The sequence below is a fragment of the Streptopelia decaocto genome (genome assembly GCF_964273445.1).
Source record: "Streptopelia decaocto genome assembly, chromosome: 1".
Classification (NCBI taxonomy): Eukaryota; Metazoa; Chordata; class Aves; order Columbiformes; family Columbidae; genus Streptopelia; species Streptopelia decaocto.
The window spans coordinates 66575578-66601425 of NC_138663.1; the positions used below are offsets into that span (position 1 = coordinate 66575578).

Sequence of the window (25848 nt, forward strand, 5' to 3'; positions counted from 1 at the left end):
ATACGTAGCAACATTTTCCATTCTAAAGATATCAAAGATGGAGAAATATTATTGTTTCCATTTTCCTAGTGAGGAAAGTGAGGCACTAATTACTTGCCCAAGGTGACTTTGCTCTGTAAAAGATACTGCAGCAAGAGACAGAGCAAATTAATGTAATGTTTTGAAGGTTGGGTTTGTTGGTTTGCAGGGTTTTTTTGTTGTTTTGGTTTGTTTTTGTTTTTGTTTTTTTTTTACTTGAGAAAAAAGCAATCTGATGGGAAAATGCAGTTTCAGAAAAGTGAAAATGAGATCAAATATAATGTGAATCTGAAAGAGTTGCCTCTTGCACATGAATTTGTGGCTGTGACACAACAGATGAGTGATCAGTTTGTGTACAGATAATTGCAATGAGTCTAGCCTACAGGAAAAAAAGTCTTTCTGCAAGAGCTCTGGACACGGTGGAAGCGCTTGAATATTGCGGTGACAGAAAAGCTAAAACACAGAATAAGCACTCTAGACAGCCAGGGAGAGGCATGCAGAAGCACAGAAAACCTGACATGCCCTGAGCTGCTCTGGATCAGCCAGTAGCTCACAGTGAGGATTGTTCCAGCAACTCACAGCAAAGCAGAGCGTGCAAAGCCTCCACGCAGCCTGCAGGAAGACCTGTGGGAACATCTGGCTTCATTTATTCACCTGGCAGAGAGAAAAAGCAGGTTCTGACTGAGGGGGGCTCCAGGTCACTCTCTTGCCACTGCAGAACAAAGTGACTGAAAGTGGCAGTGCCCTCCCTAACTCATGTTTCCTGTTGGTATTGACTTGGGCAACAGCTCTAGAAAAGCCAGAAGGCATTTTCCAAACCAGCAATGAGTGCATTTCCCGACTGTATAACCTCTGCCACACTGTTACGTGTGACTTGGCACAACCACAAGGCGCTGCCTTTTGCACCCCATGAAAAATCCCATCTTACTGACTGATGGGAAGAAGGACCTCTGTCTAAATCTTCCTGTACCCGGGCAAAAGTGGGTAATAGTGCTCCTTTTGTTAGGGGAGAAAAACACTGTGCCTGATTTTGTTGGCTGGAACTTGCCAATGCAAAGCAGCGGCAGAGCGAGCTTGGTGGCCACAGGTGGCAGTCAGCTCCTTGAGAACAGCCTTTGCTAAAGTACAAGGATCCTGTCCTCAGGACCACTGAAAATGAGCCACCAAAAGGTTATGAAATGCAGCCAGTAAACATTGCTCTGGAGAGAGAAGAAATTGCGTCCATTATTCTACTGGCTGGGAATGGTGTCACTCAGTCTCCACCAGCCAGCTGTGTGGGTTGAGATGTGCTGGAGATCAGTGCCCCTGCAGTTGAATTAAACACTGTATTAAGCAGCTGCTCTCGGCACAAGTCTGATGAGGAGCAGCTGAGGGAACTGGGGCTGTTTAGCCTGGAGAGAAGGAGGCTGAGGGGAGACGTTATTGCTGTCTACAGCTACCTGAAAGGAGGTTGTAGCATGGAGGGGGTTGGTCTCTTTTCCCAAGCAGCCAAGTGATAGGACAAGAGGAAATGGCCTCAAGTTGTGCCAGGGGAGGTTCAGATTGGCTGTTAGGAAAAAATTCTTCACGGAAAGGGTTGTCAGGCATTGAAACAGGCTGCCCAGGGAAGTGGTTGAGTCACCATCCCTGGAGCCATTTAAAAGGTGTTTAGAATGAGGTTCTTAGGGACATGGTTTAGTTCTAGAATTAGGTTATGGTTGGACTTGGTGATCCTGAGGGTCTCTTCCAACCAAAACAATTCTATGATTCTGTGAATTGCCTCCAGACTCTTTCTGTGCTGTACTAACACTTCCTTCTGCTCGGTTAGATAGGTCTTGTCTGCACAGGTTGATGTATGACAAGGTTACACAGGAGTTCACTACAATTTACATCCTCTCACCTGCTACCAGGGTCTTCCTGGTGCTTTGTCCAGACCACAGCTATTGTTTCTCGCCTGGGCCCCGCTGCATCCCTGCTGCTCCATCACCTCTCTGCCCAGCCAACCTAATAGAATCATAGAATCATTTCAGTTGGAAGAGACCCTCAAGATCATCGAGTCCAACCGTAACCTAACTCTGGCAGTAAGCGATGTCCCTAAGATCCTCATCTATACGTATTTTAAACACCTCCAGGGATGGTGACTCAATCACTTCCCTGGGCAGCCTGTTCCAACCCCTGTAACCCTTTCTGTGAAGAATTTTTTCCTAATATCCAATCTGAACCTCCCCTGGTGCAACCTGAGGCCATTTCCTCTTGTCCTATCACTTGCTGCTTGGGAGAAGAGACCAACCCCCTCCATGCTACAACCTCCTTTCAGGTAGTTGTAGACAGTGATAAGGTCTCTCCTCAGCCTCCTTTTCTCCAGGCTAAACAGCCCCAGTTCCTTCAGCTGCTCTTCATCAGACTTCTGCTCCAGACCCCTCACCAGCCTTATCATCCTTCTCTGAATGCTCTCTAGTACCTCAATGTCTTTCTTAAGATTCACTGTCTTGCCTTTTCCTCTCTGTGTAAGCTCTCTTTTTGCCTTGTACTGATGTTTTTTTGCAAACCTGCTGGCTCCTCTCCCTCAGGGTGGCTGGAAGGAGGACATGGGAAGGGGCTGCGTCAGTCTGCCGTCACCTCTTGCTTCCTCTTGAATTTTATAAATGCATCAAATTGGATTTTTATCTGAGCAGCAAAAAGCATTTGGAGGGCTTTCCGTCAGCAGTATATAAATAAATATGGATCAGAATAGATTGGATTGTTGCCTCTTACATCCGCTTCCCTATTTTGTTTTTGACAGGTCCTGACACCCACACACAGGCTCCTTGCTCAGACTCTGCTAGATCTGCTTTTTTGTCTGCTTTGAGTTTTTGGCAGGATTTTCCATTCCTTATAATCTTCCTCCCTTACAGAGAGTTTCAGCAGCTCTTACTCTGGTCCTTAGCTCTTCGGCCTTGCACCCTTACACTCTCCATGCTGATGGGCCCATCATTAAGACATCACAGGGGCAGCTGCACCCTCCTACAGGCTCTGAAATGGGGAAGCCACTGCTGGGGGCTCCTGGTCTGCTCCACCAGCTCTAACACTGCTCCCCTGCTTCAGCCCGTGCTTCCCACCGCTAAGGAGCGGAACCCAGCAAAGAATCTACAACAGGTAATTTCTACAACAGATTTACCCTTTATCCCCCCCAGAGCTGAATACACATGAGCACGTCCTGATGTCTTCAAGCACATTCACTTTTGGAAGAGGCTTGCTTTGTTTCTTTCCCTTGTGCGCTGCTTTAATGCTACATGTCAATCACAAATGTTTCCTGTGCGTGTTCAAAAACTGCTATTTGCTAATCAAATGTTGAGTTGTAACTGCTGAAGTAAGTCTTGAAGAATGGTTTCTGGGCCTGAAGTGGATGAGCACGCAAGCACCTCTGACACGTGTAGCACATACCCCTTTAAAATGTGGGTTTAATATTTGTGTATTCAGTTTCCATGAACATTTGTTCTGGAGTAACTTGGTTGCTTGAAAATGCGCACATAAAGAGGAGTATAAATCATAGAATCACAGAATCACAGAATGTTAGGGATTGGAAGGGACCTCGAAAGACCATCTAGTCCAATCCCCCTGACAGAGCAGGAACACCTAGATGAGGTTACACAGGAAGGCGTCCAGGCAGGTCTTGAATGCCTCCAGAGTAGGAGACTCCACAACGCCCCTGGGCAGCCTGTTCCAGTGCTCTGTCACCCTCACTGAGAAGAAGTTTCTTCTGAAATTTAAGTGGAACCTTTTGTGTTTCAGTTTGTACCCATTACCCCTTGTCCTATCAGTGGTTGACACCGAGAAGAGCCTGGCTCCGTCCTTGTGACACTCATCCTTTATATATCTGTAAACATGAATGAGGTCGCCCCTCAGTCTCCTCTTCTCCAAGCTAAAGAGCCCCAGCTCCCTCAGCCTTTCTTAATAAGGGAGATGCTGCACTCCCTTCATCATCTTTGTTGCCCTACGCTGGACTCTCTCCAGCAGTTCCCTGTCCTTGGGACCCAAAAACAAACTAGGAGAATGTACTTAAAAAAATTTTAAAATCACTTTTTCATAAAGCAGATTTTTAAATTGCTGAACTCTAAACATGAGCACTGGAGAGAAAACAAGCAAGTGTATGAGTCAGAGATTCCCCCTTTTGCGTGCCACGCTTGGTACCAGATATGTGGAAGCAGAAAAGCAGCCAGGCACAGAAGCAGGGCTGAACATGGCCACGAAGAAACCCCCTTCTGTGGGGTTTTCTCTCAAACAGTGAATCTGCAACATGTGGGCAGGGACCAGGCCAATATCTCTGCCAACACCCCAATCTCTTCACAGTGGGGTCCTGCTCACAGAACCGCCGTGCTGCTGCGAAGAGGAAAAAAATATTTTAGAAACCCCTAGGCATAATGTAGCAAGACTAAGCGTAATGTAGCAAGACTAGGCCCAATGTGACAGAAACTCGATAGAGGAATGATAGCTCTGTAGAGACTGGGCATGAGGAAAAGCGGGACGCCCTTGGCTTGCAAGCTGGGAAAGAAGAATGTTCCACTAAATTAAGAAAGAGCTACATGACTTTTGCTGAGTAGTAGTGTAAGGAGCCATTGAAGGAGGAATGTTGTTTTTACGAAACTGGGGACATAGTGGCTGACGCCAGCTGTGGGGGGAAGTACTGAAAGACATCAGACTATGAATCCTTAATGTAAAACAAAGTCTCTTCAAACTAATCCTGGAATGCCAACTGATTACTGTATTTAAAAAGTTAATCTATGGGGAAGGGTAACCAAAGAGCTAGGAATCCATATTTTAAATAAATCAATAAGGGGTGAAGGGGGTTGTTCGAATGAGATGAATGAAATAGGTAAACTGAGGCAGGCATCGGGTAGTCTGTAAACCCTGCAGTACCCAACCAGTGGGGAACCAGGGAGGGAATTTGTGTCCAGGATTCAGGGGGATATAAGCAGGGGCTTTTGGCCCTGTTCCATGTGCCTGCCTTTAGGTAGAACACCTGGTCTTGCAAAAACATTAATACAATATGCTTTGCTAAGAGATTCTGCCTAAGCCTATTATATTGGCAAGGTAGCACAAAATGACAATATGCATGATCAAGAAATCAGGCCAAGAAGCCGACACCAGGGGGCAAAGACCCCAGGGACCACTACAGACCCCTTGATAAAGGCTCTCAAATACTGAAGATGGACATCCAGGAAAGGGCGGGACTATGTAAATAATTTATGTTTAATGAATTAACTAAGTGGTGGAAAGAAATGTATATGCAATAGGCATATGTAATAAAACCGCCTGCTTTTTAACACTTTCAAAACAGTGTTAAGGATTCTTTTTTGCCGACTTTCCGGTACCACAGCAGCCGGGGGCAGGGATAAAGGGCGGGTGGCTGCCGCCCCACAAAATGGCGGCCACACCCCCCGCCCCTCGATCGGAGAGCGCTTCACGCCCCGCCCTCCGCAGCGTGCATGCGCAGCTCCGCTCCCGGCACCGGGGAGGTGTCCTAACCGGGCGGAAGTGACGAACAACTAGGGGCGGAAGAGGCGCAGGGCGTCGCTTCCTGCTGGGTGCCCGGGCGTGGCCGGTTCGCGGCAGGTGAGAGGGGCGCGGGTTCGGCGAGGAGCGCGCGCTGGGCTGGGCGCGGCTGCAGCGGGCGGGGTCGGGCCCTCCCCCTCTCCACCACCCTCCCGGTTCTGGTCCCGGTGCGGCTTGGCCGGGGGCACCGGGGGTCGGTGGTGCTACGGGAGGGCCGGGTGTGGGGAGTTCTCCGCGGCGCAGCGTGGAGAGCGACCGGCTCCGGTTGGGCTCAGCGGCGAGGAGCCGGGGCTCGGGAGGGGGCGGTCCCGCCCGTTGGGCCTGAGCGGGGCAGCAGGGCCTGTGAGGGGCTGCCGTGAGGTCTGTGGCCTGACAGCCAGCGGGGAGACGCTTCTGGTGGCCACAGGCTCCGGTCCTCGGGGACCCCGCGAGGGCCTGGGGGGAGGAGCTCGGTAACGTGAAATGAGCCGTACAGAGCCTGTTGGGGTGCGATAACGGGTCTAAAAAGTCTTCGGTTACACGTCTTATGAGGAGCACCTCAGTGCTTCATTGCTAAGCACTGTGCCCTTGTGGCCAGGAAGGCCAATGGCATCCTGGGGTGTATTAGAAGGGGAGTGGTCAGTAGGTCAAGAGAGGTTCTCCTCCCCCTCTACTCTGCCCTGGTGAGACCGCACCTGGAATATTGTGTCCAGTCCTGGGCCCCTCAGTTCCAGAAGGACAGGGAACTGCTGGAGAGAGTCCAGCGCAGGGCAACAAAGATGATGAAGGGAGTGGAGCATCTCTCTTATGAGGAACGGCTGAGGGAGCTGGGTCTCTTTAGCTTGGAGAAGAGGAGACTGAGGGGCGACCTCATTAATATTTATAAATATATAAAGGGTGAGTGTCACGAGGATGGAGTCAGGCTCTTCTCAGTAACAAGCAATATAAGACAAGGGGTAATGGGTACAAACTGGAACACAGGAGGTTCCACTTAAATATGAGAAGAAACTTCTACACAGTGAGGGTAACAGAGCACTGGAACAGGCTGCGCAGGTGGGTTGTGGAGTCTCCTACTCTGGAGGCATTCAAGACCTGCCTGGACGCCTTCCTGTGTAACCTCATCTAGGTGTTCCTGCTCCGGCAGGGGGATTGGACTAGATGATCTTTCAAGGTCCCTTCCAATCCCTAACATTCTGTGATTCTGTAAAATAGACTGGAGGTCCTGTCAGGAGCCTGCGGATCTCAAGTTGGCTATGACATATGGGACACTTAGACTCAACATTGCACTTCAGGGATTGTGGAGGGCAATGTCCTCCTTCCACGTAGCTTGGGTACCCTGTGGAGACATGCAGCTAGATGCTGCAGCCTGAAGGGAGTCGTGAAAAAGAGTAAAAGGTGACCAAGATAGCGGGTCAGAGGGCTCTGGCATGAAGGTTAAGCAATTTTGCCTCAGAAAGTTAGCTAATGGCTTGTGGTAGAGTTGTGATGGTTTTGTACTATTCCAAGTACCAATTGGTTAGCACCCTGTTTCCCTGAAAATAAGACAGCGTTGGTATTCATTTTTGCTCCAAAAGGTGCTTACTTTTTTTTATGTATAGCTGCCTGGACATTATTTAAATTAACTTGTAAAATTAACTGTAACTAGGGCTTATTTTTGGAGTAGGGATTATTTTTTGAGCATCCTCAAAGATCCTGAAAAATCATGCTAGGGCTTGTTTTCAGGGTAGGTTTTATTTTTGGGGAAACAGGGTATTAGTGATCAACTAATTCAAAGAACACCACAGAACACGGAACTTCTAGTCCATTAGTGCATCAACCCAGTTTGCTACCTGGAGTACTGGCTAATCAGTTTTAATATTGGTTACCTTTGAGTTGCACAAGGTAATGTTCCTCACTCCCAAGCTGGCAGCTGTGACATTGTAACTATTTGTCAAATAAAAAGTTGTCAGTGTTTGCAAGTGAACCCAAATGCTGTTGTGACAAATGCATTTATTGTATTAGTTTTTTTTCTATGTTCAAAATAAAGAATGAGTCAGCCAACAGTAAAAAGACCAGAGGGCTACTAGACCTAGCTGTACACATGAAGAAAGGCTGCTGATGGACGTAGCGAACATTGTGAATCCACATCCAGCAGTGATAATCATTGTTAGTATTTATATTAGTAATCAACAGAAGTCCTGTTGTGGTGAGATTTTCCTCCTCCTTTTTTTTTTTTTTTAAGTGGTGTGGTTCAAATACTGAGTGGTTGAACAGCACCTGGATGTTCCCAAAGGCCTCTTTCAAAAGAGAGGGCTTTTCATCCCTGAGGAGTAGGCTGAGTCTTGATTCTACTCGATTCTACAGTGCAAATGCCAACAAATAATGTGGAATCATGCTGGCTGTGGTTGTGGTATTCCACGTGATTCAGGCAAATGTCAGCTAGGGTTTTGCTTGAGATGACCTATTTATTTCATTTAGGTGGCGCAGCGGGTGTTACTGGCAGTGACTTGCAGGCTGGATTGACCTGTCGTGAAGTAGATGAGGTAGAAGCTAAAACTGCCTCTATTTCTTGCCAGTTCACTGAATTACTGAGCCTTCCTTGAGCAGTGAAAGGAAGCGGAGCGGATAGTGCTGCTCTTGCCAGAGGCAAGGGCTGGAAGCAACCTGGCTTTGGCATGTCTTTGTAGAAGCTTTCTGCATTTCAGCTGTCGGGAGAATCGGAGGTGTTCCAGTCAACTGTCCCTTGCTTAGACTTTTTTTAGGAAGGTTAACTAGGGGCTGATAAATTCTCATGACTTTTTATTATATTTGTCTTGTCAGAGTAGTAAAGCTGGGATGTAAAAGCTGCCCGATATACCTCTATTCCTGGGGTGCTTTGGTTGTGCAGAAATAGCTACAGCTCCAAAGAGCCCTCAGGCAGAAAGATGCCTGAGGCACTCTCAGAGCAGCACAGGCTGCTAGTCTTAGCATCTGCTGTCCTCTATCACTCTGGATATTTAAAGTGAGTTTTTAAATCTTCATTACTTCACATAAAAAGTGCTGTTCTCTTCTCTCAACTCAGGAGTTCGTTGGCAAGAAAACTGAAAGCAGATAATCCCTGGGAACAACTCTGCAGTCTGGGTTCTGGTTATACCAGGTAACTGCAGTCACTTGCGCTCAGCCTGAGCAGTAAAAGAGAAGGGCAGAAATTGAGGGCTGGAGAAGAAAAGTACTGAGATAAGCCTGAAAGCAAGGCAGATTCTTTATATATATATATATATATATAGAGAGAGAGAGAGAGAGAGAGAGATTAAAGATAGCGTGCAGAGGAAGAAGAGGATTATGTTTGAAATTGTGATGTTTCCCATGGCTGTGGTGTATAAGGTTGAAGGGAATAATTTTTATCACTCAAAAAGCAATTTCTATAGCTAATCAGCTCTGCTTAGACCCCTTCACAAGATAACCTTTGCCAGAAAATAGTCCATCCACCAGCTTGTTTAGAGGGTTATTGATTCCCCAGGTGTCATTCTTTTGACCCAACTTTTTGTCAGCTCCTGTTATCCACGCCACCCTGTAGGGATATTCCTTCTAGCAAATGTGAGCAGGCTTAAAGACACTTCCTTACAGTGAGTTTCCCTCCTGTCACCTTACAGAAATGCAAGCATTCCCTTTGCTTTTAAATATATCAAATGGACAAGAACTGGTTTGGTTGCCAGTTCGATTTGGTTGTTGTCTTCATTACGTATCTCAGGATCTGTCGTAACACAGTGCTGTAAAATTCCTGAACCTTGGAGCAGAGGGTACTGAATGTAGAGGTGAAAAATAAGACATTGCTGGTTAGGGTTTGTGGCAGTGTGATGTGGCAATGGTTAGATCTGCAGATATCTTCACTCTGCAGGAGACTGAAGCTGATTTTTCATCGGAAAATTAGAGGGGAAAAATTAACTGGGGTTTTTTGTTTGTTTTGTTTTTAGGAAAGTGTGGTGGGTTTGAAAGTTATGTATTTGTTGCTGTGGTCTGATAGTAGGATTGAGCAGCTCCTCATTTTTCTGAACCAAATGTTCTGAAGGAAGCTCTACATCAGCGTTTAACCTAACTTGCTTTTGAAACACTCCAGCATCTAAGAGAACTTATGGAAGGGAAGTGACCTTCCAAGGGACTTTGTGCATAGCCTTCTGTTTATTTCAGGCATACAAAACTGGAGTGCCCCCATTTAGGAAATCAAATGAAGAGTTGTGCCTGGATGTTTTGCGCTGGGATTCTCAGCATTACTTCTTATGTCTGTATTGTAGGTGTAGCTAAGCTGTTTCTTAGGCTTTTTTATAATAAATAGTGGGAGGAAGGGAAGGCAGACAATTAGCACACTGCTTTGGGTCAGTTTTACATGGCTACCTTAGAATCAGATCAGTTGTTCATTAGAGTGCCTGATGGTCTTTATTAATGATGAAAGCCAAAGGTGACAGTTCCAGAGTGCATTCTTTGATTAACTTTAGATGTCAACATCTGTCTGTCAAAATGAGCTTTATGCATCTGGCTGAAGGAAATCAATTTCAGGCTGCACGTAGAGGACAGGGCTTTCTCAAGAAAGGTGCTGCAGCCCGCAGCTCCATGCTTCGTGGCAGCGAGGGCTGATGTCTGTGCTTCACAAAGTAGAGCTCGATGGTGAGAGGGAAAGGTTGTCCTGAAGACAGAAGTGACTTGGAGGCCACCTTAGCTTGTGGAGTTGAGAATATTGACATGCACCTCTAAATTCTTTTAAGTCTCTATCTTTCAGATTATCTTTAAAACATAACTTAAAGTAATAACATTCTGTCTTCTGGAGAGACAGTACTGCTGGTGGGAAACCACATCCTCCAGTTCATGTGCATTTAGTTACCTGTCAATAATGTCTTTGCCTTAATGTCATATTGCTTATAGATTTCATCTGTCTTTAGTAGCCTCAATACCTACTGTTTCTTTCAAAGCAATGTGTCTGAGCCAAAGCTCTGACTTCTTGAGAGAAGCTGCCTTAAATACTGGGCTCACACTTTCAGAAGTAGGTTTTTGACAGGTCAGTGACTTTCCTTTGGAAGCTCTGACTGCTCGGGAAGGATCAGGTACAGATACAGGTACAGCCTTTATTCTGGAGACAGCAGAATAAGACAAGCATGTAAGTAGCAATGGGTGTTTGTCGGTCTCTGACACAGCCTGTGGTCCAGGGAGACAGATTGCTATCAGGTACCCAGTTTACAGCCTGTTACAGCCTATTTATTGTGTTCCCTCTGCAATTTAGGGAATTAACTGGGGAAAAAAAAAAAATTGGGATTTTGGATGCAAGCTTCATACCAGAGTCTCACTGTTTCTGAAAGTGAATATCTTCATAGCATTACCTTAAGACCTTTTTCTAGTACAATACTGGTAGTCAGTAGGTAGAGTGAAATATCAGTTTCAAATAGAATGGATCTGGGGTGCCTTTCAAGCAGATCCCACGGTTGAACTAAACAGCCATCAGCAGTACATAGATTCAGCTAACAAAAAGGCACCTAGCACCGTAGCTGACATTGTGGTGCAACATGATGTTCTTGGAGGGTAATGCATATGTCGTAACTGCCAATAATTCCACGCCATTTGGATATGGAGCACTGAGTGGTGTTATATCACTGGGTAGTTAGTGGCTGCCTACCAGTGCAGCAGAAAAAGCTTTTCCTTTTCCTGCAGCTGCTGCTAGGACAGATGAGGTGAGACGACGTCAGTGATGGAATCCGCTCCTGCCATGGCCAAGCAGCATATTGTCCCACAAGGCCAGGATGTGCAGTGCATGAGATGCAGCATGAGCCCTCAAGTCCTTCCTGAGCATCAAGTCAGGCTCCCCAGTGTTCTGATGTTTCTTCAGGGCTGTGGTGTGATGTGGGAGGCTGACTCCTCTTGAAAAGATCTTGGCTGTTTGGGCAGTCCCGTATCAATGGGCGACTTTTGGAAATATCAGGATATAATGGGAGATGCATTGTGGGATTCATTTTTTATACAGACTTTTTTGTTGTTTTCTTGAGGTAATGCTATACTGTAATGACAGGCTGAAAGTGTGACATTGATGAGGCTGAGTAAGTAACTCTCTTTCTAAAGCTGGAGCAGAGGACCAGAAATGGCTTTTACAGCTGCGACTAGGTTAACTTGGTGATGTAGATGTGGCCATGATGTGCTCCTGCTGCTCTGAGAGGCAGGGAGACCAATAGCTTCTAAAGCTTCTCGCTTTCCTGCACCCCTTTTTAGTTTTTGTGCCTGGGGAGCTCCAGCTGCCCAATTTAATTCACTTGATGAGAGTGGGCAGGGTGGAACAGCTGGAATGGAGAGCTCTCTTGCTCCAGAAATGGTACTGGGAAGTAAAATCCTAACCAACACCAGGCCCTCCAAACGTGAAGAAACCCCCTTCTTCATAGCTCTGTCTAAAATAGCTACTAGAGTTTTGGAGACCCAAAGCAGTAATGTCTACAACAGAGTTTGAGGATGCTACTATAAGACATGTCTAGTAACATGAGCACCCTGGTGGAATACAGGCTGCTAAAGGGCCTAATTATGGTCTTATTAATGCTTTCTTTCATCACTGCCTTCCAGACTTCAGATGGTGATTAGACCTATTTATAGGGGCAGAGTTCCTTAATATTCAGCACAGTGCACCTCTTGCCAATCAAATCAGTACCATCTGCATCTTGGATTGCTGCTTAATAACACTGTAGAACATGGTTAATTAAAAAATATAAATAGACTTTTCATCCTCTTAACTTCTCAAAGTGCTTCTCTTCTCCTCCCTTCCCTTCCCCTCCCTGCCCCCCTCACCCCAAAAGGTAAAGTTGGCTTAGCACAGGGACTGTGGTAAACCTCTTGTCTCACTGCTGGAAATACATCCTGCTCTCCTACCCAGGATAGTTACCTCTTGTGTGCTCTGCTGGAGGGCTAAATTTCAACCCCTCCAGTGAATGTCACCACGGAGCAGAACAGTCATTTGCTGCACAGTGAAATACCCTGTTTCCCTGAAAATAAGGCAGGGTCTTATATTAGTTTTTGCTCTTATTACTTTTTTACATGTATAGCTGCCTGGACACTATTTAAATTGATTTTTTTTTAAATTAACTGTAACTAGGGCTTATTTTTTTAATAGGGTTTATATTTCGAGCATTCTCAAAAACCCAGAAAAATCGTGCCAGGCCTTATTTTTGAGGTAGGTCTTATTTTCGGGGAAACAGGGTAGGACTTGCATCTGGGCTCCTGTGCTGCATTAAGCCTCTCTTTTAAATACAGTAGACTCACAGTAGTATGATTTATCTGTGGAGGGCAAGGTGATAAACTAACTTTTTTTGATTAGTAGTATTTTGTCCTTGGAGGATCTCATTCTGATATTTTGTTGGAATGGCCTCTAGGCAAGTGTCTACTACAACCAATGTATGACTTGAATATGACAGCAGATTTGATCATGATTTTGAATTCTGTGGGAATCCTGTGTGGAAAGTAGAGAATGAAGATGATGTAGTAGTATATTAAGTACAATACTACAGAGTACTGTAGGTGAGTGTACAGTAGAAGTTTGTGGTGAGACGCACAACAGACATTTTAACAGCTGGGAGCTTTGAGCTCTAAAAGCTGCATTTAGGTGTTACAAGCCATATACTGATGTAGTGTGCTAGACTGAAGCAGAGGAAAATGAGAATAACTGAGGTCTCTTATTGTCAGCCAGGATGGGACAATGTTTGTCCAGGTGAGCATGACTGAAAGTATTATGTGTAAGAAGATACTGTCAGTGAGGGATTTAGGTTGACTTCTCACTGTGAACCAAGTTATGCATGAGACTCTCCTCTCGGAGGAGACAGCACCTCTCTCTACTCCATCTTTTGAATGTGTTCAATCTTAGCCTGTAGTTCATTTGTGACTTGGTCTGTTGCCGCTGTGAAACCATCTTGGTGGTAGCAGTGCAGTGGTGTGTGGTGCAGGATGTGCAGACTTGTGTTTCATTGCATCGTGCTGGTTTCTGCATCCTTGCAGGTGGCTATGAGGCACTGACCTTTTATTAGGGTCCTACAAAGGAGAGACATAGGGCTAGAGACAGCCTGTCACCACTTCTTGGAGATGTCACAGCATGTGGGAATTAAGGGGCTTTAGTTCATGCTGCCTTTCCAGTGCAATGACAGAAACAGCAGCACAGTAATTACTGAAGCAGCCCTTGTATCTTTGAAGAATACACACTGATTTATTTTTTTTTTCAAAGTATTTAACCCCTCTTCTTCCCTAAACTCCCTTTTTTTAATACCATGAAGTTTGTTAAGGAAACAAGTGGTGGTGGTGGTAGCTTGCCTTATCCTCCCTTTATTTTCATAGCTAAGTATGCATCTGGTAAGTGCTTGTTTTATATAGAGCTTTACATTCTCTGTCTGTGTTGAGGGCAGCTAAATTATTTTCTTAATGTTGCCTTTGTTTATGTTTCATTGAAAAATCAAGATATTTTAAGGTTGTAGGGGGTTTTTGTTTGTAGATAATAATCTCAGTGATTGGTCCTCCTTAGAGCAATAGTTTCTAAAGAACTTGAAGGAGTGCTGCTTCTTTTACAGACTTCATTTGCTCTCTAACAAGTTCTCTTAGGATTAGCCTTGACATAAGGAGTTTTATTCTTGGGTTCAGGGAGAAGTAACCCAAGAGGTGAGCAAAGTAAGTGGAACATTTTTCTACCTACCCAGAGCAGTGAATTGCATACTTCCTTCTCTGGGTTCTGAGCTGCAAATCTCTACGTAACCATCCAAATATTAGATTTGTCTGTGATAATTTAACAGTATGACCAGTTGCTCATTCCAGATACCTGAAAACCCTGGCATGCTCAGCCTGTATGTGTCCTGGTGTAAGTCTTTTGGAAAGGTGGGACAGTCTGGTGGAGGCTGATGTTGCAGTTCCCACTGCTGTTGTTTCTCTCAGCTTTTGCTAGTGTGAATGTTGGAACTGAGAGGTCGAGAGCAGCATTGGGTGCAGAGGGGTAGGCACTAGCCATTATGAGCTTTGTACCAGTTTGCTTAAGGGTAAAGGTATAGGCAGCTTAAGGCAAATCTGAGCAGTTGCTAGCTCTAGTCAGAACTTCTAAATCAGGATACAGCATTCACAAGCAGGTGGTACAGTGAGAAAACAACCTTTTTCTTTTTGTTTGCAATTTAATAAGGCAAATTAGGTTATTATATAACACCGGAGCACATTTGTCTTGATCATGAAAGTTGACATAGAAAAAATAATTGAATAGAGTGGCTGGAGCTCCCAGATGCTGCAACTCTTTTTCCAGAGCCTCTTTGATCACAAAAAAGAGCCACGTTGCTGTTTCTTCTGCCTTGTGTGACCCGCAGGTGGTCACACCACTAATGATTAAATCTCTTGGGTGATCTGACATCTGCTTTTCTGAATCGTACTTGCTTTGGGGTTTCACGTGTCCGTTTCTCACTGCAGCATCTGAGTATTTCATGTCAGATGTCGTAATTCCAGCATACTGTTCTTTCTGCTGAAACACAGCAGCTTTCTCTTGAAGATTCTGGGGCGATACTGGAAGCAGTTTGTTGCTTTGTGGAAGTCACTTCCATGTGTAAGATACAAACAGTATATTTGCACCTTTGATGCATATGTTACATGAAGGCTTGGCATCCATTGGACAGTGAGAGAGCTGCGATCTTTCTAATCTTCAGCGCTTTGTTTTTATGTGATGCCTAATTCTGATAGTGGAGCATGGCAAGTGCACTGAAGGTTGAGATAAGGGTTGATCTTGCTGAGTGACATTCAGTCTTTGCTTTCCTTCCTGACTTTTGTTTGGAATATTTGGGGTTTTCCCTACGTTGTTCCTGCAGTCCCTGTCATGGGAAGCATTTCTGCATTTATTCAAAGCATATGGTCAGGTCTTTACTCAAAGTGTTTGTAAAAATGGCTTATTTCTAGTTAGTTTGGTCACAAGAAGTGATAAATAGCAGTCGTAGCATGGGATTTCGCCTGAGTCTTGCCATTCAGAAGGGTGTTGCTGTTTTTCCTCTTTCTTGCTATAAATCTCTAATTTATTACCTTGCACAGAAGGGGCTTCTGTTGTATCTGTCTCTGATAGCAGTTTCCACAGTGTCTTCCACATTTCTCTAATGTGTTTATTTTTAGGAAAGGTGAGAATCCAGAGCTCGTGTGAGAGGCTGCATTGAGAACCTGTGAAACTGAAGTTACCGACAGCTGAACTGTGAGACTGTAAGCAGGAGCACCCGGGGCTTCCCCTGCTTTACCCCACTCCTGTGTGCTTCTCTTTCTGCAAGGGAGCAGCAGGTCCTGAAGGATGTTCTGCAGCTTCTGAGTGTGACAAAAGAAATGGTTTGGGAATAGCTGGTGGATTGCTGAAAGTGCAAAGGCTTCAGGGAGTGCTTCTGAGTGTGAGCATCTGTCAGTCAGCAGCTGAACCAAGCTTGGCTTTAGAAAGGTCATTAAGAGAATTAGGATTGGCGAGTGCCTGGGAAATCATACTGGGGCTGTATAATCTCATCTGGCTTCAAGAGGTGAAAAGCTTGGCCTTCTCATCCTGTGGGGCAGGATTACCATTACACAGTAATGGTTTTGATAGTGAAGCAAGTTTAAGAAGTTCTCTTCTTGCCCCTGCTTCCCACTGTGTTCCATGACTGGGCAATTACAGCTGTTTCTCTGGCTGTGGTAAATCAGGTCATTGAACTGATCTGAGTTAAAAATAGGCATCCCAAACATCAGCAGCATTGATGCAACAGAAGAGTTGTGACCAGGGGCAGGGAGGATCATAAACTTGTTTTGCTGCCAAAGCCAAAGCATCTTGTAACTGCGCACTCACCGTGTTATACAGTGGCTTTGTTCTGCATTGTTGGTCAAATAGTAGATTTGAAAGCACAAAGAGTTCAGGCTTGGCTGTGGTCAGCAGATCAAAAATTGCCATCTCAAAATTAGCTGTACTCTTCTCAGATTGACTTGTATGTTTTACAACTCTAAATAATAATTTCCTGCCTGCTGAATAGGCCCAGTCAAGAAGACTAATCAGTGTGCAAACATTGCCGCTAAAGAGTGTGGATACAGAGTCTGGCTGCCAGTGATGCATGAAGTGAAACAGAATGAGTCTGGGCTTCCTGCAGCAGAGCCAGGTCTTCTGATGGCTGGGCTTGATTTTGCACGTTTGTTATCTGCAGAAAGGCTCATAGGTGTCCTCCTTCCTTTACCTGTCATGATTAATTGTTAAGCATCCTCCCCCTTCCCCTCAGAAAACATCTCAACCAACCCCCTCCACCCTGCTGCAAAATGAAACGAATACCCCACCCCCAAAATAACAAAAACGAACAACAAAACCACACGAAAAACCACACACACAAAACCAACAAAACAAAAAACAAACCGAACAACAACAAAACAAAACCAAAAAAAACCAAACAAACGAAAAACCCCACAAAACCAACACAAACTCAGCCACATCACATTTACAGAAAGTCTTTCCTAACCTGCTGTGGTAGTATCAGAAAGGACGAATTCGGAGAGGGTCTATGGGATGGTATTTTGTAAATATACAGGAAAGGCTGCAAGCAAGTGTGATCTCATATTTTCATTTTGTGAAGCAAGACAGGGAGTTTAAGAATGTGTAAAGGCCCCTCTAATTTTCACCTATTGGTTTATGCTGTAACTGTCTCTTCAGGTTCTTGTTTTGTGATTTCTGCAGCACGGCTGTGTTTGTGTGTTATCCTCAGCCTGCTCTGCCATACAGACTGGAATACAGTTTGCACACAGCAGTGCTCCCTGGACCAGCCCCTGCAGACCTCCAAGTACCACAGAAGGAATGTGTGGAGTCCTGAGACATCTCTGTCTGTTTCTGATACCTTATTTTTTGATACTCCTTTGTTTTGCTTCTCTTCAGCTTAATGAAGATTTATATAGATGCACAACACTGTGCGTGATGAAGCTCTGTAATGATCAGCTTTAGACTGTGTTTTGTTACAGTCTGAATGAGCAAGACACACAGAGATAACAAGTTTGAAGGGAGGTGTATAGGTCTAGCAGCAGAATTTGGGTTAGAAAATTGTATGGATGCTCTAATCTGTTCATCGATGAGGCTGTCCAAACAGTAACCTATTTATGAGTTTACAAATGGGTTTCTTCTCTGCATCCTCCTTCATGTCCCGGGAACTTTTTTGTTATTTTTGTGAGTAAAAATGTTTTGGGAATTGCTGAGGGACAGGTGAGGAAGGCTGTCAGGATGGAACCATGGGTAATGCACAACAGAGCAGTGGTGTTGGCCCAGCTGCATCCAGGAGCAGGAGTACTGCTCTGGTGTATGTGTTGAACACGACTGAAAGACTTCAGTGACTGTTCTGGTTTTATATGTGAAAGGGTCCTAAAATAAGGAGACTTCTTTCAAGATAGTTACTAAGGAAAAACCCAGTCGCCAGAAGCAACAAGCAGCTCTTGGGAGTCTCAGGATGGAAGAACTCTCATTAACAGACTGGGAGCAAGGGCATGTGTGCACATGCATGCCCTGTAATTTCATAGCTGCTGTTCTTGGAAGGGAGGGTGGTTGTGTGACTTGGAGCAGAAGTGTAAGATGAAATACTGCATTTTGCTAATAGGGTTGAATGACCTGAAATAGATCATCTGGAATATGAGGATGAGAGGAGGGGACAGGGTGATTTCTGATGAGTCTTGTCGCCACCTTGAACCGACTTTGCTCCAAAGCGTGGTCTTTGTTTTCAGCCCAGTACTGAGCAGAGATTTGTCAAGTATCATGCTAAAAATAAAATTATGGTTCCCAAGACCATCCAGATAAGCAAGAGACTCCCACCTCACTGTAGCTGCCTTGGATTTATTAAAAATCCAATATGTCAACCTTACTACTTGCACCTTTCTCCTCAGCTCACTGATTTCTTTGCAAAAACTTTCCTAAAATATTTAGGGGAACAGAAACTGGAAGTTCTTGAATAAAGGCTGTGATAAAATGGAAGTGTGTTTACTATAATGACTTATTTGCTCTTTCCTTTAGGCACAATGGCTACTGTAGCCCAGAAGCATTTTTTGGAAGGGCAGACATACTCAGTCCCCCTGATCCAACCGGACTTACGCAGGGAGGAGGCAGTTCAGCAGGTGGCAGATGCACTTCAGTATCTGCAAAAGGTGTCGGGCGATATCTTCAACAGGTACGGCGCTGTAATGTGGGGGCTGGGGACTCAGCATTCAGCAATAAGAAATAGAGTGCTGTGATAAGGTTGCAGCAGTGAAAGGGCACAGCATGGGCAAGTAATGGAAGTTCACAGAAGAGATAAAGAAGGACCAGATGCACTTCAATAAAAGTTTATTGGATTCGGGTCTGTCAAAGTTAAGCATAATGAAATGGCTGCAGTTAGCCAGACGTTGTTATTAATTTTTTATTCAGTGGCAGACTCCCACAAATTGCATTACTGCTTCTACTGTAGTTATCCTTTATTCCTTCTTGTTTGTGTTTTAAATGGTAGACTTTCTTATTTAGAGTATGTTGATGATAGATCTGAGTTGTACTTGGAGCAGTGGAGTAGAAAATGTCTCTTTGTTCTGATCTCTGGGACTTACAGACTGTTCTCATTGGGCTTCTGGTGTTTTGCACTTCTCTTTTTGTATGTTGGGAGGGCTGAGCACAGGAGACTGCTTCGCTACAGTCTCATAATCCGTGTAAACTGTTCTCTTCAAGGATTCGGCCCAAACTTGCCATCTCTGCCATGGTCATCTTTAGAATTGAATCTTTAAGACTACCTATATGGCAGATCAGAGAGATTCTTGTGTTTGCCTGCAAATGATGATAGACTATGTGGTGCATTTTTTCATCCAGTCCCATATTTGATATCTCAGTGCCCTGAGATGGTGTATTCTATCATTGGTAAGGACATAGATCAGCATTTGTATTCTCATAGCCTGATCAGCAAAAGCATTTGCTTTGGTTTTACTAGGGATCCTGACTACCTAGTTTGATTTAATATGTTCTGAGCAGGAGCATGGCATTCTTTCGAGTTTTTTTGGGAAGTTTTTTGATTCTTGGTAGTGATACTTTGAAGCACAGCCTCTGGGGAAAGGATGGTCCCTATGGCTGAACTGAGGTCATTGAGGGGAAAAATGGGCTTTTCATTTGGGCAAGAACTCCTGGGAAAGGGCTGCGTATAGGCTGGATTAGGTTGACCACAAGGTCTCATTCTTTTGTGCACTTCTCAGTATGGGAACCCTTAATGATGTAAGACTGTGAGAAGCCTTTCCAGAGCTGCCAGAAACGTGTGGAAGACACCTTTCAAACTTGGGACTGGTTGGCAGTGCTGTCTATTTCTGTGGGGCAAATAAAGCTATTGATACAACAGGAGTAGTTCTTTCTCTGTCTCTTTTTTTTTTTCCTTTTTTTTTTCCCCTCCTACTCACTGTTTTGTAATGCAGTACCCTGTAATTTCCCTGGGGAGACAAACCTGCTGTTTTGTATGCAAGTCATTCCTGAGTCCTGAACAGTGACTGTGATGCTGTTCCCTCCCTCTTCGGTGCACTCATGACTTTTAATTACCAATTTTTTCCAACAACAGAGGAGGCTTCATTGGGTTCTTTGTTTGCTTTGCCTTTCCTCTGAGGTCTTGGCTCTCTGATATAATTAATAATGATTCAGTAATTATGCAGGCTTCTGATTAGAAGTTCCATGACCTTGGTTATTCCATGCCAATCAAGGGCAAAGCTTTCAAGGTGAGAACTTTGCCACTTACTGAAGAGCGACCTTTTATCCTCCCTTTCCTGAGATAAAGCAGCTCTATCTTCCATTTCCAGGAAGGAGCTGCCTTATCTGGGGAAGCTGTCTGTTCTGATCTGCAAAACAGCAGCTTGCAGTGTTGATGGAGAGGAAACTTGTTCAGTGTGGCAGACTCAGCTGAGTGTGTCAAACTCATTACTTCAGTACTACAAAGATGCAGATGTTCTGAGGTTGTGTTGTGGGAACAGTTGGATTGGTACGGTGCTTTCGAGAGTGGCAAGCCGATTTGTAATTTGTTGAAGGTGGAGTGAAAGAGTCTCTCTTACTCTCTATGGAAAGAGGAATCTTTCCGTAAACAAATCTTTTTTTTCTATGTTAGCTGATCAAAACTTCTGCTCAGAGATGTTGCTGACGTGACAATTGAGTATAAATTCTTAAATGAACAGGTCCCTCCATTGTGAAAGGAAGGTGCAAGGAGCTGCTTTTTCTCTCTTTATTTGGAAACTGGCAGAAGGCAACTGTGGTGCTGTTGTGGTTGAAGAAGAAATATTCCCTGGGCCAGTTAGTGGCTGTGCAGAAGCAGCCTTTGTGAAAAGTTCCTGTGGATTTGGTCTTCTCAAGGGGATACAAGAAAGACACCTTTGCATGTGGAGAACTGGGAGAAAGAAGATAAGCAGCTTTCTTCCCTTTCCCCCTGTTTTGGGGATTCTGTGAAATAACCCCTGAGACAAGTCTCTGCCAAACTGTCTTCTTTCCAAATGCTCTCAAACAAGCTGACTTGCTGTGAGGTTTGACTGTGGCAAGATATGTGATGAATGAGACACTTCACCAAGTTCCTTAGTTTGTAGAGAATCAAGCTGCCTCCCTCAAAAAAAAAAAAAAATCCCAAACAAACAAAAAACCACAGCAACAAAAAAAACCCAGTTAAACTGTGGCTGAGTTTCAGAACAGACCCACTGGAAACAGCCTTGGAGAGCAGGTCTAGCAACCCCTAGCAGCTAAATCTGCTCTGTACCTTGCTAATAGTGCACTTGGACTGCAATGTGGAATCACAAAGAGAGAGCGGGGGTAGCTCAGCACCCTCTCTGCCTTATTCCTCACCCTTGGGAGCAGGGACCCATTTGGCCTCTTCCACACGGAGAACAGCCAAGTGCCACATCCTGCAGAGGGAGAGCGCAGACCTGCGCAGTGCAGGTTGATGCGTGAGGTCAGTACAGTCAACAGTCCGATCCTCTTAGGAAGTCCTCGTAGTGCTGATATCAGTACTGTGAGAAGATCAAGAGGTTGCACGTACTTTCCAGGGTTGTGTTTTGGCATAATGGAAGTTTTAACCTTGTGTGTGTTAACTGAATTCATGTAATTAATCTGCTGTGGAAGCTGCAGTAAAGATCAGATTCATCGCCTGTAGCTACTGAGATTTTAATACATATCATTACTGCTTAAAACATAAATATTCTAACATAGCCTAACTGACATAATATCTATATGAGTTTGAGTCCTGGACTTCTAAAGAGGGCTTTTGATATAGGTCACAGGAGACAGAATGACCAACTTAAACACTCAATTAACCATTAGTCTTTCATCTATTTGTTTTCATCATTACCAGCATTTTCTGTGTGACAGTTTATGTTGGAATCCTGTGCTGTGAATTTTTTTTACAGGAATGTTGTTGTTCTAAGTACTTCAGTTAGGTGGTAGGTTTAGCTTTCCTGAGATGCCCCCCTGGTTAGCTAGGCTTGCCCTTTGGGATTTCTGAATTTCTGAGGACACTTTTCGTTGCCAGGAGATGTTAATAACCTCTAATATGTCACTTCATTATTCAGAGTGTACACTTCTGTATAACAGATTTGTGGAAAATTGCCTATGCAAGTTATCTCATGGAGTGCTATAGCAGTAGAAAGAAAACAAGTACTTGGGATTGGAACTGTATTATTAAGGTCCCCGTCGTCTTTGTCTGTGATCCAACCACAAGTTGCCCAGTATACAAAAATTTCTCAACCTTGTCCTTTATTTTTTAGTTTAAGGAAGAATTTGTGTTGATCTTTTTAAACATCCTTATTCAGTGTCTTTTGCCTGTCTGAAATAGTGTTTTGCTAAACAGACGTATCCTTCCTGTTCTTTCCCAGTTGGTTTCAAATTCATTTCATATTAAATATTTGAAAAGTGATTTAATATTAAACAAAGCTTTAACTGAGAGCCACACTTCTGAAAGCAGGAGTTGGAAAACAAAAGCACTGTGGAAATGCTGTAAGCATGTGATTAAGGAAGGTAAGGAGTGGCAGACTGGGCAGCAGAGCCTTAAGGGATGCTTGGGATGGGAGCAGGACCGAGATGCAAGTAGTCCTTAAATTGAAATTACAAAGAAAGCCTTAATCATGAGGGTCAGTTGGGTGTTCTCCCCTTGCTTTAAACTTATTGCTGTGATTAGTTGTGATGATCAATGATGGAAATTTGTGACTGAACATATTATAAGAATGTACATGATTTAGGACGTCTGTGAAATGTATTGTTAAATGTTCATGAAAACTTGTGAAGAAGGATCCTGCTGCAAGCTGTACCGTGTTGCTTGTTGTGCACAGTGGCTCTGGGATGCAGCTTGGAGCTTTAACACTGCATTGCAGCTGTTCTTCTGCTGGCTGTAAGGGTTTGATCTTACTAGGAGAGCTGTCAAGAGGGCTCCATCATGATGGGTCACCGTTCAGGTGAGTTTACACCAGGAGGGTGGCTGTAGCATAGGGAATCAATTTTTCTCCAGTTAATTTGAGTAAAAAGTCACCTCATGGTACTTTGAAGTTGTCCCAGAGGCCATCTGAGAGAGAATGCTAGGTCTAGTTTAGCATCAGATACCTCTCTTGGGAAGCTGTAGGAGCAGTCATTTGCTGCCAGGAAGATTAAGCAGAAACAGTGAGGTAAAGGAGTGGATGGTCCTGCAGACATGAGGACACAGCATGGGGAAGACAGGGGGAGGAATTTTGCTTGCGGGTGTTGCTTATTCTTGTAGAGGCATGTCCAAGTAATGTGGATTTTTTTTTTCAAGTGTAGCACACACTTTGTAAGAAACTGCTCGTTTGTTTAGCTCTCATGATTCTCTGGAAGCTAAATTTGAAAGCTTGTAAAGATGTAGCTTGAATGAGGTTCCCAAACTCTTGGAAAAACTTTAGGAGGTGACACATGTGGGTCAGATCAGCATGCCTGGAAGGTTGGTGGCAGCTGACAGTAACAAGCATACTATGCCCTCAAAAAGAGGCAAAGGGACAGTGACTGCTCTGCAGGAGTCCAGATTACAACTCTTTCTAGGTGCTGCTAAATCCCTACGCTTAAAATCTTGTGGGATCTGAGGCTCAGGCTCAATTCAGATGCCTTGACAGCCCATGCAGTGGGGCAGCAAGTGGGAAGGAGCACAGATAGAGCTATCACAGCTTGAAATGAAATGGGAATAGCAGGAAAGAGGAGACTAAATGGTGTTAAGTCATTAAAAGATTATTCCTTCAAAATGAAACAAACACAGAGAATTAGCAAGGCAGGATTTTTGCTCATCTCAGAAAGTACTGAAGAAATCTGTGTCTTTTGGACTTGCAGAGATTAAATGTGTCTTTTGAAGGAGAGGAACAGAATGCTAAATTTGATTCTGCAAGCAAGATGCTTTTTATGGCATTGGCATTGTAATGTTTTGATGGTTACTTAAGCCCTTGCTCTAAGTCTACTAACAACAGCTCTTCCACATCAGTTTATTTCACTAGCAGTCTGTTTATCTTTGAATCCCATTCCCTCAAAAGGAGAGTGATCAATCTGTTCTGCCTTAAGTGATTGAAAGGCAACCTTGAACTTGATAAGAGAGCTGTAGCCTTCTGTACACTAACAAGGCCTTCAGCATAGTTTAAAACAAGCAATTTAAAGAAATGACTGAAGTGCTTCACCTTCAATATCCTTCTCCAAGCAGACTTAAACTTTTCGCACCTAATAGCACGTCTGCAAATAGTGGTGCATTTTAATGAATCACTAAAAGGCTCAGTGCTGGCATTAATGCAAAATATTCTCAAAGCATGAGATGAGTTTGCGTTAACTACAGAAAACATCCTCTGAGGAGGAAGGGCTCTTAATGCTTGAGTCTAATTCTGAAAAGAAAATGATGGAATATTGTGTCCAGGCTGATGAAATGGCCATCCAGGAGCACAAAGGAAATACAAGCCTTACCCATATCCTCAGTTACTAAAAATAAAATGAGTGGTTTAGGTGCAATCATGCTAAACTGCTGATGTAGCAATTTGCTGTTAAGTAGTGAAAAACTGAAGCAAAATGCAAAAGTTGCAGGAGAGTTGCTGTCCCACTTCTGACATTGGTCTTAAAGCTGCTTAGCAAAAGGAGGCAGGCAACAATTTCAGGCTTAATAGAGTTCTTGAGAGGATTCTCTGTACTTTCACAGGGCATTTCAGGGTAGTGGAATATCTAGTGGAGATGTGAGACAGTTTGATCAAAACAGATGGCATGTGCAGCAGGAAAGGCAAACAGTAGGGAGAAACTTTGCTACCTGTACCAAAGTTACCTATGTTTTAGTTTAGTGTAGTGTAGTTTGTGGGGTTTTTGACCCCGACAGGGTAGTATCTTGTTTGTACAGTGTGCCTTGTTAGAGAAAACTCAGTATTGAGCAACAGCTTTCAAATTCTTGTGAGCTAATTCTTTCCCTGGTCCTTAAAGACAGGACAAGACAGACCCCCGGAGAAGACGTGTAAGAAATGCGAGAGTAGGAAGAAGTGTAAGATGAACGTACAATAAGTGCAACTTGGTAGCTGGAAGAATACCCAGTAGACTATGTATTGTGGCTTGAGCATCCTGGGACCTCAATCTGTTCCTTCCTCTCCGGACAACTTTAATTCTCCTTTTGCAACTCTGGAGAGACCAGGTCGATTCTCAGAAGGAGGATTTGCTGTTCCTCAGAGGGTGGAGTGATAACTGAAAGAGAACAGATGGAGACAAGGTCACTGTTTCAGTAAAGGATTGCTTTGCTTTGAAGGTGTTTGGTTTATTTTCTTTGGTCATGAGCAAAGGGAAATCCCACCTTCACTTCTAGAGGATTGATTATGGCAATTACAAATTATCATTTGTAAGCAGGGATGTTTCTGTCTACAACTGTGTGGGTTGGATTTCCTGAAGAGAGGTGGCCTAGAAGAGTCTCTGATAAATCTTAGCACGCTTTATAAAAATAAGTTCTTGATAGCTTAGGAACTTCTTGCCGTGCAGACTCTATTCATCCAGTAATCTTTGCATCTTGAAGTCATTAATAAAAAAACCCCACATTTTGTCCAATCATATGCACTTCATGGTTGCTTTCTGACTTAATTTTCTTTGCTTTTTGTTCATATTTTTAGGTTTCTGTAGACTGAAATCAATTTACTACCATCTCTAGACTGCCTATAGCTCAGCATAAGTTTTCTAAAGTGTTTAAAGAGCTATGATTTTAGCACAAGAGTTGCCACGTGTAGTAGCTATAATGGTTTATTATTCAAAGGCCATGTTCCAAAGCAGATAAAGCCAGTTTCAAAGCTATCTATAGAAATAAACCCTGTAGCAGCAAGAGGCAAAAGAAACAAATGTTAGACCCACTTGTGGAGGTGAGAAGTAATTATCTTGATAAACAGTGCCTTCTCTCACCAATGATTATTTTAAAA

At 44.0% G+C, this 25848-nt stretch overlaps 1 protein-coding gene and 1 long non-coding RNA gene across 9 annotated transcripts in view; one reads left to right on the forward strand and one right to left on the reverse strand.

The window, feature by feature from the left end:
- Positions 1 to 5517: 5517 nt before the first annotated feature.
- WASHC1 (WASH complex subunit 1) overlaps positions 5518 to 25848 on the forward strand; it is a gene marked incomplete at its 5' end in the record, with an annotated part of 46411 nt that continues 26080 nt past the window's right edge. Inside the window, 4 exons of one of the 8 annotated variants that reach the window (XM_082062748.1) lie at positions 5528 to 5589; positions 8549 to 8623; positions 15604 to 15687; positions 18476 to 18629. In XM_082062748.1, the coding sequence (XP_081918874.1) occupies positions 18481 to 18629 (149 nt within the window). Of the gene's footprint in view, positions 5590 to 5966; positions 5982 to 8548; positions 8624 to 11163; positions 11306 to 15603; positions 15688 to 18450; positions 18630 to 25848 lie in introns of those variants that run through there. The other 7 variants (XM_082062750.1, XM_082062749.1, XM_082062751.1 and 4 more) reach the window with 7 other exon arrangements.
- LOC309444761 overlaps positions 15772 to 25848 on the reverse strand; it is a 28994-nt gene continuing 18917 nt past the window's right edge. Inside the window, exons 2-3 of the long non-coding RNA XR_014185154.1 lie at positions 24951 to 25132; positions 15772 to 16670 (exon numbers count right to left, since the gene is read on the reverse strand). This is a non-coding gene — a long non-coding RNA (uncharacterized lncRNA). The remainder of the gene's footprint in view (positions 16671 to 24950; positions 25133 to 25848) is intronic.